This window comes from Sinohyriopsis cumingii, chromosome 3, assembly GCF_028554795.1.
Source record: "Sinohyriopsis cumingii isolate HCF-2022 chromosome 3, ASM2855479v2, whole genome shotgun sequence".
Taxonomy (NCBI): Eukaryota; Metazoa; Mollusca; class Bivalvia; order Unionida; family Unionidae; genus Sinohyriopsis; species Sinohyriopsis cumingii.
In genome coordinates this window covers 100,086,923-100,103,355 of record NC_142963.1, presented here as the reverse complement: position 1 = coordinate 100,103,355, position 16,433 = coordinate 100,086,923, and the positions used below count along the sequence as shown (strand labels likewise).

General features: G+C 33.8%; 1 protein-coding gene across 1 annotated transcript in view; it reads right to left on the bottom strand.

Annotated features, from left to right (window-relative positions):
- LOC149803391 (sodium/calcium exchanger 3-like) overlaps window positions 1-1,859 on the bottom strand; it is a 28,373-nt gene extending 26,514 nt beyond the window's left edge. The window contains exon 1 of the mRNA XM_089953096.1: window positions 1,166-1,859. Within this exon, the coding sequence (XP_089809222.1) occupies window positions 1,166-1,844 (679 nt within the window). The 5' untranslated portion in view covers window positions 1,845-1,859. The remainder of the gene's footprint in view (window positions 1-1,165) is intronic.
- Between the last annotated feature and the right edge of the window lie 14,574 nt (window positions 1,860-16,433).

Below are 16,433 nucleotides of genomic sequence, written 5' to 3'. Positions count from 1 at the left end.
GGTTTAAGGTAGAGTTTTGGCCTACTTTACTTTTGTCATTTGTTTTAAAATGATTACTTGAATTTAAGTTCAAGACATGGCCTTGTTGACGAATGTATTTGATGGATTTTCAATTTGAAATGACCTACATCCAGGGCATTCTGTTGTTTCATACAAGTTGCAAAACGTATATAAAGTTTGTAGTGAACAAATTATTAATTCCTATTTTAAGTTCAGTTGGGGTAATCTTTTACTGTTGGATTCAGATATAGTTTGAGGGAAATTATTTATTTAAATTATTCATTGGAATTACAAACTGCTCATTGCTTTTGTGGAATAAAACGCTATATCGGATTATTGGGGGCTCATTGGAATTCATTCGAAACACACTTTACTTTAATATTACTGTAAGTTCTAAGAGAAATAATTATTTGTTGAATTGAACTAAACTTGTTGCTTTCGCTTTCTTTATGTTACATAGTTTAAGAACATAGAGGGATTGTGGGTAAGCGGTACGGGGTCGTCAGATGGGGATTTTACGCAAAGTCAGCACAAAGCGAAAGCGTGAAACATATGACACAATTAAAAAAAATTGGCAGAGGGACGTTGAACTCGTAAAGAGAGAGAGAGAGGTGGGGACATCCACACACAATGTTATATGACGAGACAAAGGTGTATAAGGAACAACCATTAACACAACACTTTGCCAATATGAGAAGGATGGACAAGAATGCAATCACTGGAGATTCCGAATTTTGTTCCTCGAGTATTCCTAAAGTGCCTACACTGTTTATATGACTACCCTTCCTTGGAGTATTTTATTTAATCCTTGCCCTCAAAACTATAAATGTTTGGCCCAATTCACTAATTATCTAATTTTTCTTCCTCTGTTATAAGCTTGGTTTGCGACACTGAAACTTTAGCAGGCATTATACCTAAAATACGGGAAATATCTCGCCAATATCCTGAAAAAGTCGTCATTTTCATTTTAAACTCTGAGGATTTCTTAACATTTAAAACATTTCTCAACTCTTTCAAAAAGATTAATAAAGATTAATTATATAAACTCTGTTAAATATATATAAATATAAAAATTTACGAAATTTAGTGATAACGTGTCAAATTGGGTCAGAAACGTTGCAAAAAGACATCTCAAAGTAACGGTATCTCAAGAAACGCTACCTACCTATTCCGAGTTCCACTTCCGATGACGTCTTGTTATGTCTGCAACAGCAGCGTTTATCCGCTAAATAGGACACGATTAACAACGTCGGGAACATCAAGAACGTAATGATGGCCTCCCAAAGCTCTATAACTTCCGGCGAGGAGAATAACAAGACAATCACAATCCATATATACGCGAACATGCTGAAAATGAACGTCGTTATGTACACCCGCATGTTCTTAATTGATCTCACTTCCCCTTTAGGAATGCAAACAATACAGATGGATGTGATGATGAGGAGATTGTAGGCGGCCGATCCCACGATGGTTCCCGGACCCAGTTCCCCAGCTTTAAATCCTTTCCCGCATGTTTCTATGACAGCCAAAAGTATCTCTGGAGCACTCGTCCCGAAAGCCATAAGGCTAAGATTGGCAACGGTATCGTTCCATACTTTGACCTTAATCTCCTTTACACAACCCTCGGCCTCTGGATTCGGAACCCTAATGATTCGCGTCTTGCTGGTGATATTTTCTATTCCTGTCATGAACACATCCGCAACAACGGCGATTCCAAGGAAAAACCAAAGCATGGCAACAAGGTACAGAAATGCTCGGACACCAATGGACCATGTGTACTCGCTGATGATGGGAAGAAAAAGGCCTTTGTTTGAACATGTGTAGTTGTAGAGGTCCACGGTCATATTTAAAGTAAGTTGGTCGCTATTCTTGTGGAAAACTCAGCATTTGCATCCTTTTTATAACCTGTAAAAATGCAACAAATTACAGAATCAGGCATTTATATGTCAGACATTTTGTGTGAACAACCCGATCATGACTGAGCTCTGGTATCGTTGTTTTATCAGGTCTATATCTGTCAGATGTTTAGGTAATAGACTCATTGTGTCTCAATTATTTATAGTTCCAGTCTAAAACGACATTGCAACATTTTGATTTAAGATTGGTGTGTGTGCGTGTTGATGAGCTGATTATCACCATAATACATTCGACGTTGGAGGGGGGGGGGGTCCCAAGCAATGAGCTTTGCGAATACATTATCAGAATGAGTCCAGTTGTACCATGACCGAACACCTAATCATGACGTGGTTTAACATCCGCGCTTGCATACAAAAATGCGACCGGAAAGTACTCAGTTCTGGAACAGAAATGTTACTGTTAGTGTTAGTGTTTCTTTGAAATTAGTCTTTTAATTAGAACTTAAAATGTGTCATAAAAATATGCGTATATAATTACGAATTAAATGCATTCATTTTACAACCATAATTCTATACATAAATTCTAATTCTAGATAATTATATTCTATTAGTATTTGCGGTATATTATATTTTGCATTTTCCATAAGTGTAGGATTCTAGATTGCATCTTTACATCTACCAATATGTATTCAATGTGTTAATACTGCAATTTTGTGACTTCAGATTCGACGTGAATAATTTTATGTGCAATATTGTATTCGATGAATAATAAGGCAATATAATTTCTTCTTTCAGTATATTGTTTTGCTGTTTTTTTATATTATTTTAAACAGGCTAAGAATTATGAAGAAACCACACACCGTTCAGTTGCATTTCCAGCACAATCTCAGTTTTTCTTATTCATTTTTGTATTGTATTTTTAAGAGATTATTTGAAATTGACGATTTTTTTAAACAAAACTGGTTTTCAGACATACTGCAAATAAAGAAGACTTTTTTTTTAAAGTTCAAAGCTTTCCCCTATCCTGAAAGCAATAGATCTACTTGGTCAGCAGTAGAGAATGACCATTTGGAGCCAAATTGGAAATAAACGAAAATTACAAAGAGTATTTCGATTATGTTTCTTCCACTTCCGGTTTTAACGGTCTGTCTCTTATGGCCGTCGCCAATTTTACGATAGGGCCGCTGTGATCTTGGAATATCCTAAGACTATATCCTTACATCATACTATTTCGCAATATTTAAGGTTTCATCGTTACATTAATATAAAATTCGGAGATCATCTTCTTTCAACGTTAAGTATACAGCAAATTTTCGATTATCTCGGTTTTAATCTTTAAGTATATGCAAAATTCGGATAACACAAATTTTCATAGTTTAGCATATGTTCACATAGGAACATCTCTGTTTCAGTTTTTAAGTATGATGTAAACATTATAATATTTATATTTCTATCATTTATTATAGTACAATCGAGGGTCTAACGGGACTACCACATTACCTGCTTTTTATTGCTCTCAAAACACCCCTCATTGGTTGTAACATTAATTATTTCTTTTTTCTTTTCTTTTAAATTGCAACATGTTTTCTTTCCTTCTGTATTGCGATTTACAATATCATGCTACAACCAATGTGGATGTAAAAAAAAAATTTAAAAAAATTCATGTATAACATATTGACATTTCATAAACACAGTTCATCCTCAAAGAAATATTCAGTAAAAGAAAAAGTTTATGCTACATTTGATTCCCATGGCATACAAACTTCTTAACTATTGTACAACATATTGACATTTCATACGACATAAGCATATTTGTCTTTCATTTTAACAAATTTAAATTTCTAGAAATAAAGTTTATGATACAAAAATATACGTTTAAAACTGATAAACTTCACTTCATTAGGTGTAACTCTCTTATGCATTTTCCACTGCCACGACCTCCTACTGCTGCTCTTGCGGTAGTTGTTGTATTAGCCTACCTGCCATTGTCGTTGTGGTAGCTGTAATATTAGCCTACCTGCCGTTGTCTTTGTGGTAGCTGTAGTATTAACTGTCGTTGCTGCTTTGGTAGTTGTTGCGTCCCAGCAGTGAACGTCGATGTAGAAACAGAAAACTTAGCAGGGTTGGGTTGTTTTCTCTTCGTCAAACCCCGTATCCCTTGTTTGTGCGTTGTGTGTACGTGTCTGTAAGCACTATTACTCTTCGCGCTTTTATACATAGACGGAAACTTATTTTTAAATAAGCTTAAAGATTCCAATTACGATACTTAACTTCCTTTCTCTCAACCCTGTTTAATGTCAATAGAAGACTATGATATTTTAAGTCTAAAAGTTTTCAAACTCAAATAAAAAATTTCCTTTCTGTCAATCTATAGTTTGACCCAAGAAGAAAAAAATATCTATCCAGGCAACATTACCACTCTAAATTGAAAATCAAAGTCGAAAATGAAAATTAAGTCATGATAATGGAAAATATTTGGAAATGAAATTAAAACTTTTAAATTAAAATTTAAAGTTGAAAACGAAGATGTAAGAAACTAGAACCTGGAAAAACTAAATTTGAAACTTAAAAATTAAAAAGGAAAGTGAATTTTGAAAACTAAAACTGAATCCGGAAATTAAAAGTTAAGCAATGAAAATTATTAAAAATAAGAAAATTAAAAACCATATTGGAAAATTAGAACTGAAAACGATAAAATGATAAAATGAAAGCAAAAACTGAAAACTGAATAATTAAAAAATAATTTTAAAATAGAACTGAAATTGAAAATGAAAATAAATAAAAAATGAAATTTGGCAAACTAAATTTAAAAGTGAAAATTAAAAATGAAAATTAAAAATGACATTAAAAATCAAAATTGTAAACTAAAACAAACCAAATATTTGAAATAAACAATTTAAATTCAATAATTAAGAAATAAAAATTGAAAGTGAAGAAAAGAAAGCCCCAAACCTTTGGCTCCTGAATTTAGATTTAGCGCAAGCTATGACATAGTGGTCAATACTATCAATGATAAAAAAAAAAATACAAAAGCCAAAAAATGTCTTAACCTCCCTTACGTTTCTTGTCTGATAATATATAAATATAGATTGTGTGTTTAAACGCCCCTTCCCTATCCATTAGATCGTATGGATGTGTGTTTGTATGTTATGTTTGTGTGATTTTATCCCCCTTATTTTATATCATATTCTTTTCATTGGATAGTAGGTGTGGATTATTTAAAAGACAATTCACAAGGCTTTTTGGATAATATGCATAAGTTATTGGATAGTAACCAAAAAGTAGGAGTGGAATAGTAATAAAAAAACATGTGCTGGACAGTACTCAAGAATTGATGCTGGATAATATATCATAAAGGGTGATGGATAGTATATTTAAAGTATTTTGGAAAGTATTCAAAACGTGTGTGTTGGATAGTATGTGTGATTTCATCCTCTTCTTTTACACCCTACCAGCTCTATTGTGTGATAGTCTGTTTGCAGTGATGTAAGTATAGCGTGTGTGTATAAGAATTCTACTCTTTTAGTTGTATAGTAGTGGTGTGTTTTTGGATATGTAGAAACAAACAAAGCTGGTAATGGATAGTATATATATATATATATATATATATATATATATATATATATATATATATATATATATATATATATATATATGTCGTGTGATGGATAATAATAAAAAAGCTGTGCTGGAAAGCTTATTGTTGGATTATATTCAAAAAAAGGTTGCTGGATACTACATACAGAGTTTGGGATTGTATCTAAAATGTTATCATTACCATTCCCGTTTATCCCCATAAACTTTCGATTCTTTGTTTTAACAAACTTTCGACTTTAGACCCTCGATCGTATTTTACTTTTGGGAAAAATAGAGATATTCCGATTTTATATTTTACTTGGAAATAAACATACAAATATTCCATTTTACATGACACTTAACCATGAAAAGAGACGTTATCTGAATAATACCTTATACGTAGCGACAAAAGAACGTAATATCTTGAAATACCGTGACCTAACGAAATTTTTTTGATACTCAAATATCCTGGGGGCCTTTCGATATAATAAATATATAAAATCATGACTATATATTAGCAATATATGCCCTTGCTAAAATGTATGGTCAGCATGACAAAAGTACTGATCAAAGGCATTCCACGCAACGTTTAGTGAGAAATGTACGATATTATTTCTGTAAGATTCTACTAGCCTTGCGAAACGACCATTTTAATTCATATACCCATGCATACTCCAAATCATCCGTTTCAAACCAACCAATTCGTCGAATTCCAGTGCGGCTGATTACGTGGATAACTGTATAAGAGAACATAATGTGGGGAGAAAAAAGCATTTGGAAAATATTTATGACACGATGATGCTTAGTAAGATTATGATAATAAATAAATACTTATCATTGTTCCTATATTTTTCATTCTTGGTTCACAGTTATCAAAATAAAATAAAAATAAAATCTCTCATCTTCCTCAGAGATAAGATTATAATACAATCTTTATTAACCTTTTCGTAGTTAGAAAGACAATTATTTCAAGAATCATTATTGATGTGTTAAACGAAGTTCATGTGAAAATATATTATATAATATATATTCTAAACTAAGTGCTCGAGGGGGCGAGGGGGTAGAAGGGGGATGCAATGTTGCAGATGGGTAATACTTGTAAAAAAATATCAGTCAATGAAATATCCTTTATTTCTGTTATAGTTGCGGTTTAAATGAAATGCTTTAAGAAATAAAATCAATATAAACAAAATAAACAATTAGTTTGAAGGAGTCTGGTTTACAACATGAACATCTAGATCTAAGGATTATCCCATTTGCTGAGAATGCATTGAACAATCTCTGATTTTCTATCAATCTTTTTTGGATAAATAAATAAAGAAATAAAGAAATAAAGAAATAAGGTCTCTGCCATTTTGCCACTATAGCTGAACCGAGAGTGTTTATTTCCTCTTGCGAGATGCGACAAGTTAATCAAGGCTTGTGGATTGAATAGGGAGGGTATCCGAAGCTAAGTCTTCCATTCTCAGAATCTGCAACATAGTGGATCCAGGACAGTTGTACCTCTTCAGTGATTAATCTAACAGCTCTATACGTTGTATAATTGGTCATTACAGTAAAAATGTCGCTGAAGGGGAACAATGCTGCTTCTGAGCAAACATCATTCAAACTCCTGGAACTCTAGTTGGCTTTACGGGTTGATACTACTGGTATCCAGTCCAGACTTCAGTGCATAATCTCAAAACTGGATTCAAGCGGGTAAGACGCGACGTAGCGGCTTAACTCTCGCATGAAGTGGTCCTTAATCAAGTCTTTAAATAGTCCATGGGTGAAAAAGTTTGGAATATCTCATTTACGTTGATCTACGTTGTTTGTTATAAGCGATAAGACGCCGACAGTGAAAGAAAACTAGCGAGAATTCGGATAGGGTCAGATTTTGAAGCGCGCGAAATAGTTACCTTCTGTTTGAAATTTGTGTAGCGAGAAGTGGGATGGGTGTTATTTGTTTCCTTTTCATTACTGATAGAATGGAGTACCTGTCGTCAGAGGGTCTATTTCTGAGTTTGTATTGGGTTGTCGCAACTCAGCAGATAAGCAAGAAATAGTCGGATATAGATTTGCTATTCAGTATTCGCGAAAATATAGTCTGCTTATGGGGTGTTGCAACAGCTCCGACTATGCAGATAGTCCATTGTTACCGCAGAAATTGCAGCTATAATAAAATATTTGAACTTCACTGAATCTCTTTAAAAACAATTTTCGTCATCATTTTGGAATACCCAGAAATAATGAAATCACTGCACATACCTACTATGACAAACTAGTAATATCCCAAGTGTTACGGAAACACGATTTGCTTCTACCATATGGAAATCATATATACAGACGGTTGCCTTGACCCACTGGCATTAAGTATAATGAAATGGCATGTAAAGCATTCAAGCTGCCCTGCAGTTACCCGTTTCCGAATGGATGATTCCGCATTTCCACATAATGACTTAAAATAGTATACTAGTCCGAAGTAAACTATGTGGAAATACCCCCCCCCCAATTAATTTTTTCAAAACATCAAAACCCACCATTGGAGAGTGGCATCCAAGGATCTAATCGGAGGTATGATACAAATACCTGGCTCATATTGCGTATCCAATACAAATACTTGATTCGTGATATTGCACATCCGAAAGAATTACCTGACTCGTGATACTGCGTATCTTATACAAGTACCTGACTCATATTGCGTATCCGATACAAATACCTGACTCAAGATATTGCGTATCCGACACAAGTACCTGACTCATATTGGATATCCGATACAAATACCTGACTCATGCATACCTCCCGAAGGGTGAATCTTGACCAGAGCTTATACTTGCCATTGTCCACTGTCAGTGGTACATTTTTCGGTCTAGTGTGTTCATTTATACCATACGAGAAAGATGTATTTTGACGTGAACTCAGTGAAACAAAATTTATCATGTACCACCCAAGAAAGTCTTGGACATTTTAAGGGAATATGATTTATATAATGAATTTTAACGACATGTTGACAGGATTTGACATGTTTTAATTTCAGCGATTATTTTAAATACATTTTACAGAGATGTAACATAATTCATTCTTATATCTTATACTACATTACTTCATTTTTGCATTTTTGTAAGGGTTTATCTTCCTGGTGTTTGTTACAATTGTTAATTTTTACATTATTAAAACTTTACTTTTAATTTGAACCATATTGCCATCGATGTGATGAGGTGCCTTTCAACGCTAGTACATATGATGTAGAATAAATTTTTGTTTTTTATTCGACGATAGAAGGATGATCATGAATAGAAGCGTTTAATGTTATTTAATATAAAGTTGTCCTGGCAGAGTATATGTGTAAACATTCAAAGTTGACTGGCAGAATATATGTGTAAACATTTAAAGTTGACAGGCATAGTATATGTGTAAACATTTAAAGTTGACAGGCACATTATATAGGTAAACATTTAAAGTTGACAGGCATAGTATATGTGTAAACATTTAAAGTTGACTGGCAGAATATATGTGTAAACATTTAAAGTTGACAGGCATAGTATATGTGTAAACATTTAAAGTTGACAGGCATATTATATGTGTAAACATTTAAAGTTGACAGGCATATTATATATGTAAACATTTAAAGCTTACTGGCATAGTATAATCGTAAACATTAACGAATGCAATATAATTCCTAGCTGACCATGCATGTAGTGTTCATGTCTGTATCTGTATTTGTGTGTGTACGAGTGAAAAGGAGGAACGGAGTGTGGGTTGGCAACTGAATTTTCCAGGATAACATGCTTAAAATATCAGCTTTGTTGCCGTTTAAATCATGTTGGATTCTAGACAGAGCTGGATACCACGAAAAAGAGTGTACCTCGTTATTTCTGATCATACCGAGATAATACTACAGTATGCCGCAATTATAGAATGGATCAACAAATTAATGTTGGGGGGGGCTGGCACTTTATTTTTAAATTTTCGTCAGTCGAAAGCTGAATAAAATATCTTGATCTGAATTCTAATTAAATAACACCATATGATATCCATTTTGTAATTCAAAAGAAAAAAATTATCTTGTGATCAAATAATTTTTATTATCTCAGCTTGACAGAAATCACAGGCCCCCCCCCCCAATTAAATGATAGTACCAGATGTATATGTTGATTATTTTATAAATTGTAATCTAAAAACTATGAATATAGTGCCATGATTAAGATTACACTATAGCTGGTACCATGTGAAAGACATTAAGCTGACATTTTAGGTCTTTTAGATAAAAATAGAAAGTACTGACACTGTAGCCTACAATTCATTAGCTATACTATTTATATAACAGCCAGGGAAACCTTCATTAGTATGCCAACACACGGGCAAGGTATTTATCAGAGATTTCCAGTAAACATCCAGTAAACATAAAACAAACGCACTCAACAACTGGAAAATCTCATGTGGACTTGGGAAATTGCGTAAAATTAAAAAAAAAAAAGCAAATAACTGCTCGTCTGAGAATATTAGGACTACAAAGGAATATATATTTAACACATTAACATACTCTACAACAAATTTTAAAAATTACATTTTCTTAATCCGAAATTTTACTAAACGTCGGAATTGGCCAAAATATCTTTCACAACAACCCGTTTGGCTGCCACGACAAGTGTCAAACGTGTGCTTAAGGATCATAGATATTATCAGATCTGTACTACTCAAAATAAAATTGGCACAAATGCAACTTTTCTTTAAAAAAAATTATAATTTTTTTGTCACCAAAAATGAAAACATGCTGTTAATATCATTCAATTTGTAAAACGATTATTCGGGAACCTGCTTACATTTCATACGACGGACGCTATCGACGTACCGGTACAGTGAAAAAGTATCGTAGTACTTACCACCGGAAACAACTACCGAGGTTAACCGGTATGCCGGTAATATCGCGCACATCAAGTTTGAAGAAAGTTACAGATAAGACTGACATTCATTTTCGTATATCCAGTGTTCATAAGTTTCCCTAAGCACTGTAAGGCGCAAATAAACCGTATTATTTTCTCTCGAGAGGATTGTACAAATTGTATATTATAAATAATTTGATTTGGGTTTTTTATATATACATTTTTAAACATGCGGGCATTTTGATTTATACGAATTGCTAATGTCTTATGATTTTTACAGGTGGCAATACTCACAATTGTAAAAATGAAACCATATAAACCATACGTAATCAATAGTGAGAACTAGGGAAAAAAAATATATCTATTTTCATTACGGATTTCTATTTTTGAAATTAACAATCAGAGGACTTATACTAATCGGAAGGAAAATACTGTTGAAATGTGTCTGTCCCATCTGATTTCAGAACGTCGTTACCCTGACTTGGTTTAATGACAACGGTTTCTTACTAGGCTATACATATTTCGTAGTTGTTCCAACACATAATACATTTTTGAATTTCATACCGACCGCTCACGAGCGAACGATCGTGTCCGGTGTGAGATACATTCCTCGCGATAGCGATCAGAGCTTCAAAAATAGCAATGTATTGATTTGTGACCTATCTTTGACCTTGTATGTATTTAAAAATTTGTTCTGCTCATTCGTCGATATTTTTCATTAACAGTCATTAAGTAGTTTGTAACCATTTACTTTATACAGTTCTGACCATAAAACAAATTGCACAACTGTCTTCTGATGTCGATTGTTTTCAGAGAGAGAGAGAGAGAGAGAGAGAGAGAGAGAGTTTATGGTCGGTGGTGCTGTTACTAAAGCAAAATAATGACTTAGATCAACTTGAAATATATTAAGATATTTTAATTACCTCTTGCTGGTAGGTCAATTCGCTTAGTTTCTATTCCGCAATAATATACATGATCCAGTAGGTGAATGGCTTAGCGTTGCGCGTCCCAGGACGCGCGTGACAAAAGAACGCTCCAAGATTCAAAGAAGTATTAAAAAATATAAATAAAAAAATTGGGATGAGTGAGTTAAAAAGAAAGTGTGAAGAAGAAAATACAAAAAGGTGTTTTTTATATAAAAAAAATTGGAACACGACCTCTTGTTTGGCAGGTGTTATACACAGAAACACAAATGTGGTTGTTGATATATAATATTATAAAATAGAGCATGTCTAAGTTTTTGGAGTAGATATAAAAAAACAAATTTTAATGAGTGATGTGGAAACTGTACCTTTACGAGTATCGAAACCACGAGTGACTATCCAAAATATCATGAGTGATATATATATATATATATATATATATATATATATATATATATATATATATATATATATATATATATATCGCCGTTCTATGCCAGTGTAATTAACGGATATGTTACCACTACATCGGTAAAATAACCGAAATTTACAACAGTTTTGAGACGGCGACTTTTTAAAAATAGAGCATAATAGTTTAAATGTTGTATTTATCCAACTGAATATTGTTTTCATGCAAAATGAAAAAAGATACAGATGGCGATACAGTTTTTCTCCCACTTATGTTTTTAAATTTTTTGTGTGGCAAAATATCATAAATCGTCTTACCTTTTCATACTGGGTATGTGCTCCCAAAAGATGAAATATCGTCGTGAGAGCTTCAGCATTAAGAAAACCAGTTAAAGTCAGGATTGAACTAAGTTATAAACGGAAGCAATACGATTCTGAAGAAATAGATTAGTGTGTTGTCTTTCTTTTATTTTCATTCTTTTTTAGTTCAACTTATCTAATTTTCATTTGTATGATTGTTCGTATTTAAACTTAAGCAAGCTATTTAGTTGTCACTGTCCGTTGTAACTTAACTAAGAACGCATATTGGTGTTAGTTATACATGGTCTTGAATAAAGTTCAGGATTTTTTAAGTATGTACAGTCTGAAGAGTCGCCTGCGGGACATTCATCAAAGGGTGTTGGTTTTTTGTTGGGGAGGGGAAATGTAGTTTTTAAAAAAATAAAATCTTTTTCTCGATTACTTGGGCACCAAACCTTGTTCCTACTATCAAAGTAGGTGTATTTGTTTAGTTGTCCAGCGACACACAGTAAAAGGAGCACATACAAACAAGTAGTGGTCGTTGTATTTCATAAGGTAATTTTTCTCCTGATGTAATATTTGTAAGAAATGGAACAGGCATATTGCTGCTTTTAACTGCAAATAAAATGCCTTCGATCGTAAACGTCAACCGCCTTAGATTTAAAAAAAAAAAACAATTTGAAGAGATTCTCCAAATTTCCTTAAAGATAAGGCGACAGTCCTTAAAGGAAAATTAAAGATTTTATGGCTATATTCAAATTTCAAATGTATGCTGAAAATTCTTTGGAAAAAAAAATTGTTGCTAACCAAGCAGAGGGACAGATGCTCAAAACTCAACCTGAGAAGGAAATATTGTGATAGGGAGTAATAATGGTGCCTGGTTTAAAAAAAAAAAAAAAAAACGTTTTGCTTTGACTTGAAAGAGTTTGCGTTAAGATTTCGTTGAATCTAGATTAGAATTTGATTTACTTCTCAAAAGTCATTTACATGTTTCACCCTTTTCATGATTACGTCGACTTTACTTTACTTACCATTGACTGTACTTTTCTTGATATCCAGACATTGATTCCTCCATTGTCAGTCCTATCGGTCATAAAAGAAAACAGCTTTCACCTTTCCATCGACGAAAACCGTTATTGGCAATACTGAAATTTGTTAGGTCGCTTATACATTATTACATTTCGACAGATATAATATGAAAAGAGATTGTAAAAGTCTAGGCGCACTAAAAAGAACCTAAGTTGTCAGTGTCGTTATTCCTCGATAAGTTAGCACCAGCTAAAACTTGGATATATTACACAAATAGTATGTCAAGCTCAAATTAAATTCCTCTTTGCCTTTCCCATTACGTTGAAGAAACAGCAGCGACAGCTCAGTTGCATTAATCTCTACTGAAGAAAGGAAGCACAGAGGTATTTGTGTCAACGTCATGTCCACTTAATTGCACTCGAATCTGTTTGAAATCAAAATGATCGATCATAAGATAAAAAAAGCAATTGGCCCAAAGTAAACTATCATCGCTCTCGTCAACAATGGCTCAGGGCCCATTTTCACAAAAGTACTCTTACTCATTCATAACAGACGGTATTATTCCATGCATAACACAAACACATCTTCAAACACCACAGCATTACAATCGGAACATCTTCTGCCTTTTCCGTTGCATATTAGAAAATAACTCGTAGACAAATAGTGTCCATTTTGAACTTCCTTTACACCCGTTGTTTTCTTACGTCATAATAACTTCACTGACGTCACAACAATTTAGTAATGTGTCAGTTCAAAAAGCAACTTAATTAGTAGTTTGAGGCTATGGAAATTCAACGATTTCCGCGTGTTGCCTTAATTGTTTTTTTTACAGGAATAACTTCAAAAGGTAAAGGTGCAGTTATTCGAATGACACGTCGCTAAATGTTATTTTCAAAGTCAGTCTTTCATAATGGGGATGTTTTTCGTAGTTGTGATTTGGGAAGTATTACTACAAATACATAAGCATCTTTAAAATAGTCACAAACTGCTCGCCAAATACAAGGGAACAAAATGTTAGAACTGGTCGGCCTGGTGTCAGGATAATGTGACTGGTTGGGACATGATGTTACACGTCTGCGGCATAATGCCCCAATGCTAGACATCGCTATAAACTGCCACATTGCAGACATCGTAGCGATACTGAAAAATTGTTATATTTACGTTAAAAATCCAAATCACACACATACACACACGTTGGCAAATAGTATTCGTTTTAGGCTGTCTTTCTTTTTCAAGTTTTATCTTATCATTTAAGTTATGTCTACCATCACCATTATTATAAGGTGATGCATATTGTTTGAAAGCATCATCCAGGTTCAAGTAGTGAAGCGTCTTGGCCTTGTTTTCACTGAAATCTTCAGTTGTTTTTTCTTTCTTCCCCTGGTAATTCTGTAGTGTTTAAATCGTGTCTGATACGTTCCTTAAGGGATAAATAATTTGAACGGATATTTGTTCAGTGCAAACGCCAAACTGATAGCTATTACTCCTCCAGTTGTAAATGCTACAGTATCGATTTACTCCGCCGATAACCGTCGGCATTGTTGTTACCGAAAGAACAGCACAGTAAAGGCTACCAGAGGCAGAACATACACTGTTTGTTGAATTTAACAAATCATATTGCTGCTAGTTTTTACGTTGCTTTGAACAAAGCCCGAATCCATAATTTATTCAAACGGCACATTTGGATCACGTTTACATTTTATAAAAGAATAAAACCTTGTTATCTGCCATGTAAATGTTCTGCAAATTGTTTTATACCATACAGATAGATTACCTTTTCGGATTGGTTGTGTATACAAAATGTTGATTGTTTATTCTTATCGGGTGAAGAAGTAATTAAGATTATATTTTATCTAAGTTGAATATTTATAGGTTACTTCATTTGCAGGGGAAGATATGAACGATTTTTTTCCTTATTAATACTGCATGGCCTTGGGAGTGATGTGTTAGTCCGAAAACACGAGTTCATATTCAATGAATACGATGCTTGGATGATGCTGTATTGTTCATTGCATGAAGATCACTTTTCAGTCATAAGATGGGCAAAGTCATCACCAACTAGCACGGTTCATGGATTACAAATAATGTGTAAACAAGACTCTTATCAAACCCATTCTGTTCTTGCTTATGGTACTCTACGAATGATTTGAACTCGGGTCTGAGGGTTACGGCACCCATCTTCTTGCCTGCACGCACCAACCCTTACATCATTTCAACCATGTACGCACTACCAAAAGATGATGCTACTATGTCGCTGGGATATGCATTCGAGAGTAGCAGACACACATGCAAATTAACTCAATAATTAATCTCATCTAAGTAACCATCACTCTGGATTGCTACGATCGAAATCAACGTAGGCCAACATGTGTAAATAAGATATTATAGAGAAATACCAATATACACCAAACAGATTGGGTGCTGAACGTATAAAATTGTATGTAAGACCACATGAAGACAGATAATCAAGCTACGTGTGTAATTCTAAATTTTACTTTAGTACAATATATGACTTTTGAAAATATTGGTAAATCTGAAGGCTTACACGGGTCTTACCGTATTTATCCGAATACGAACCACTGGGATTAGTGTACGCTCAGATAGGTTGCAGGATACTGCTTATGAAGATTAGAATCTATGGTATCTGCTTAAAAACGAACGGAATGATCCTTATCAGAAAGAACATTTGATGCCCTCTCTTAGTCTGACCTTTTCACATTTCCGAGCGCGCTTTGCGCGAGCATAAATAATATGAAATTTTAGCATTCAGGCATTTGATAAGGACACGAGGTTATGGAAGGCTTCTCTGTGATTAATGTAGGAATGTACAGTAGTATCCCCTTTAGTTCGGACGTCCGGAGTTTGTGTTTTGCTTTTAACTTAGAGTATTGCTGTGGGTCGATTAGGTTGTGCAATTTAGAATCCAGATGATGTAGAAGAGTCGGATACGATCAAATCGCTTATAATTATTTCATGAATTATTTTTAAAGTTTCAAGTCATTCCCCACCCACCCCAATCACACTGAAGTGTCTTTCAGTAAAAGAAAAACAGCCTAAGGTTATGTCCATGAAGCATCATATATTCCGTCAGTATTTTCATCGATTGATACACAGAAAATAAAGCCTATATTATTATGACTCGAAAGAAATTCCTTGAAATTATTGGGAATAGGTTTAGTCAATATCATGACTCTCTATAAATACAAATTTCAGTATTAATTCTGATCAGATCAAAATGTGCTAAAAATACAATTATAACACCGGAAAATCCCTGTCATCGAACTTAATGTCATACTACAAGGATTGAAGTTGAGCAGCCATAAATTATTAACACTACACAACAGTTTGAACAGGTAAACATGGGAACTAGGAGGAAGCTAGTATCAAATCAGATTATTTGCCGCTGATGCAGCCACTTAACTAAATATTCCAAAACCAAAATCAATCCAACAATAGATTGACTTGCCTAATTTAAGTTA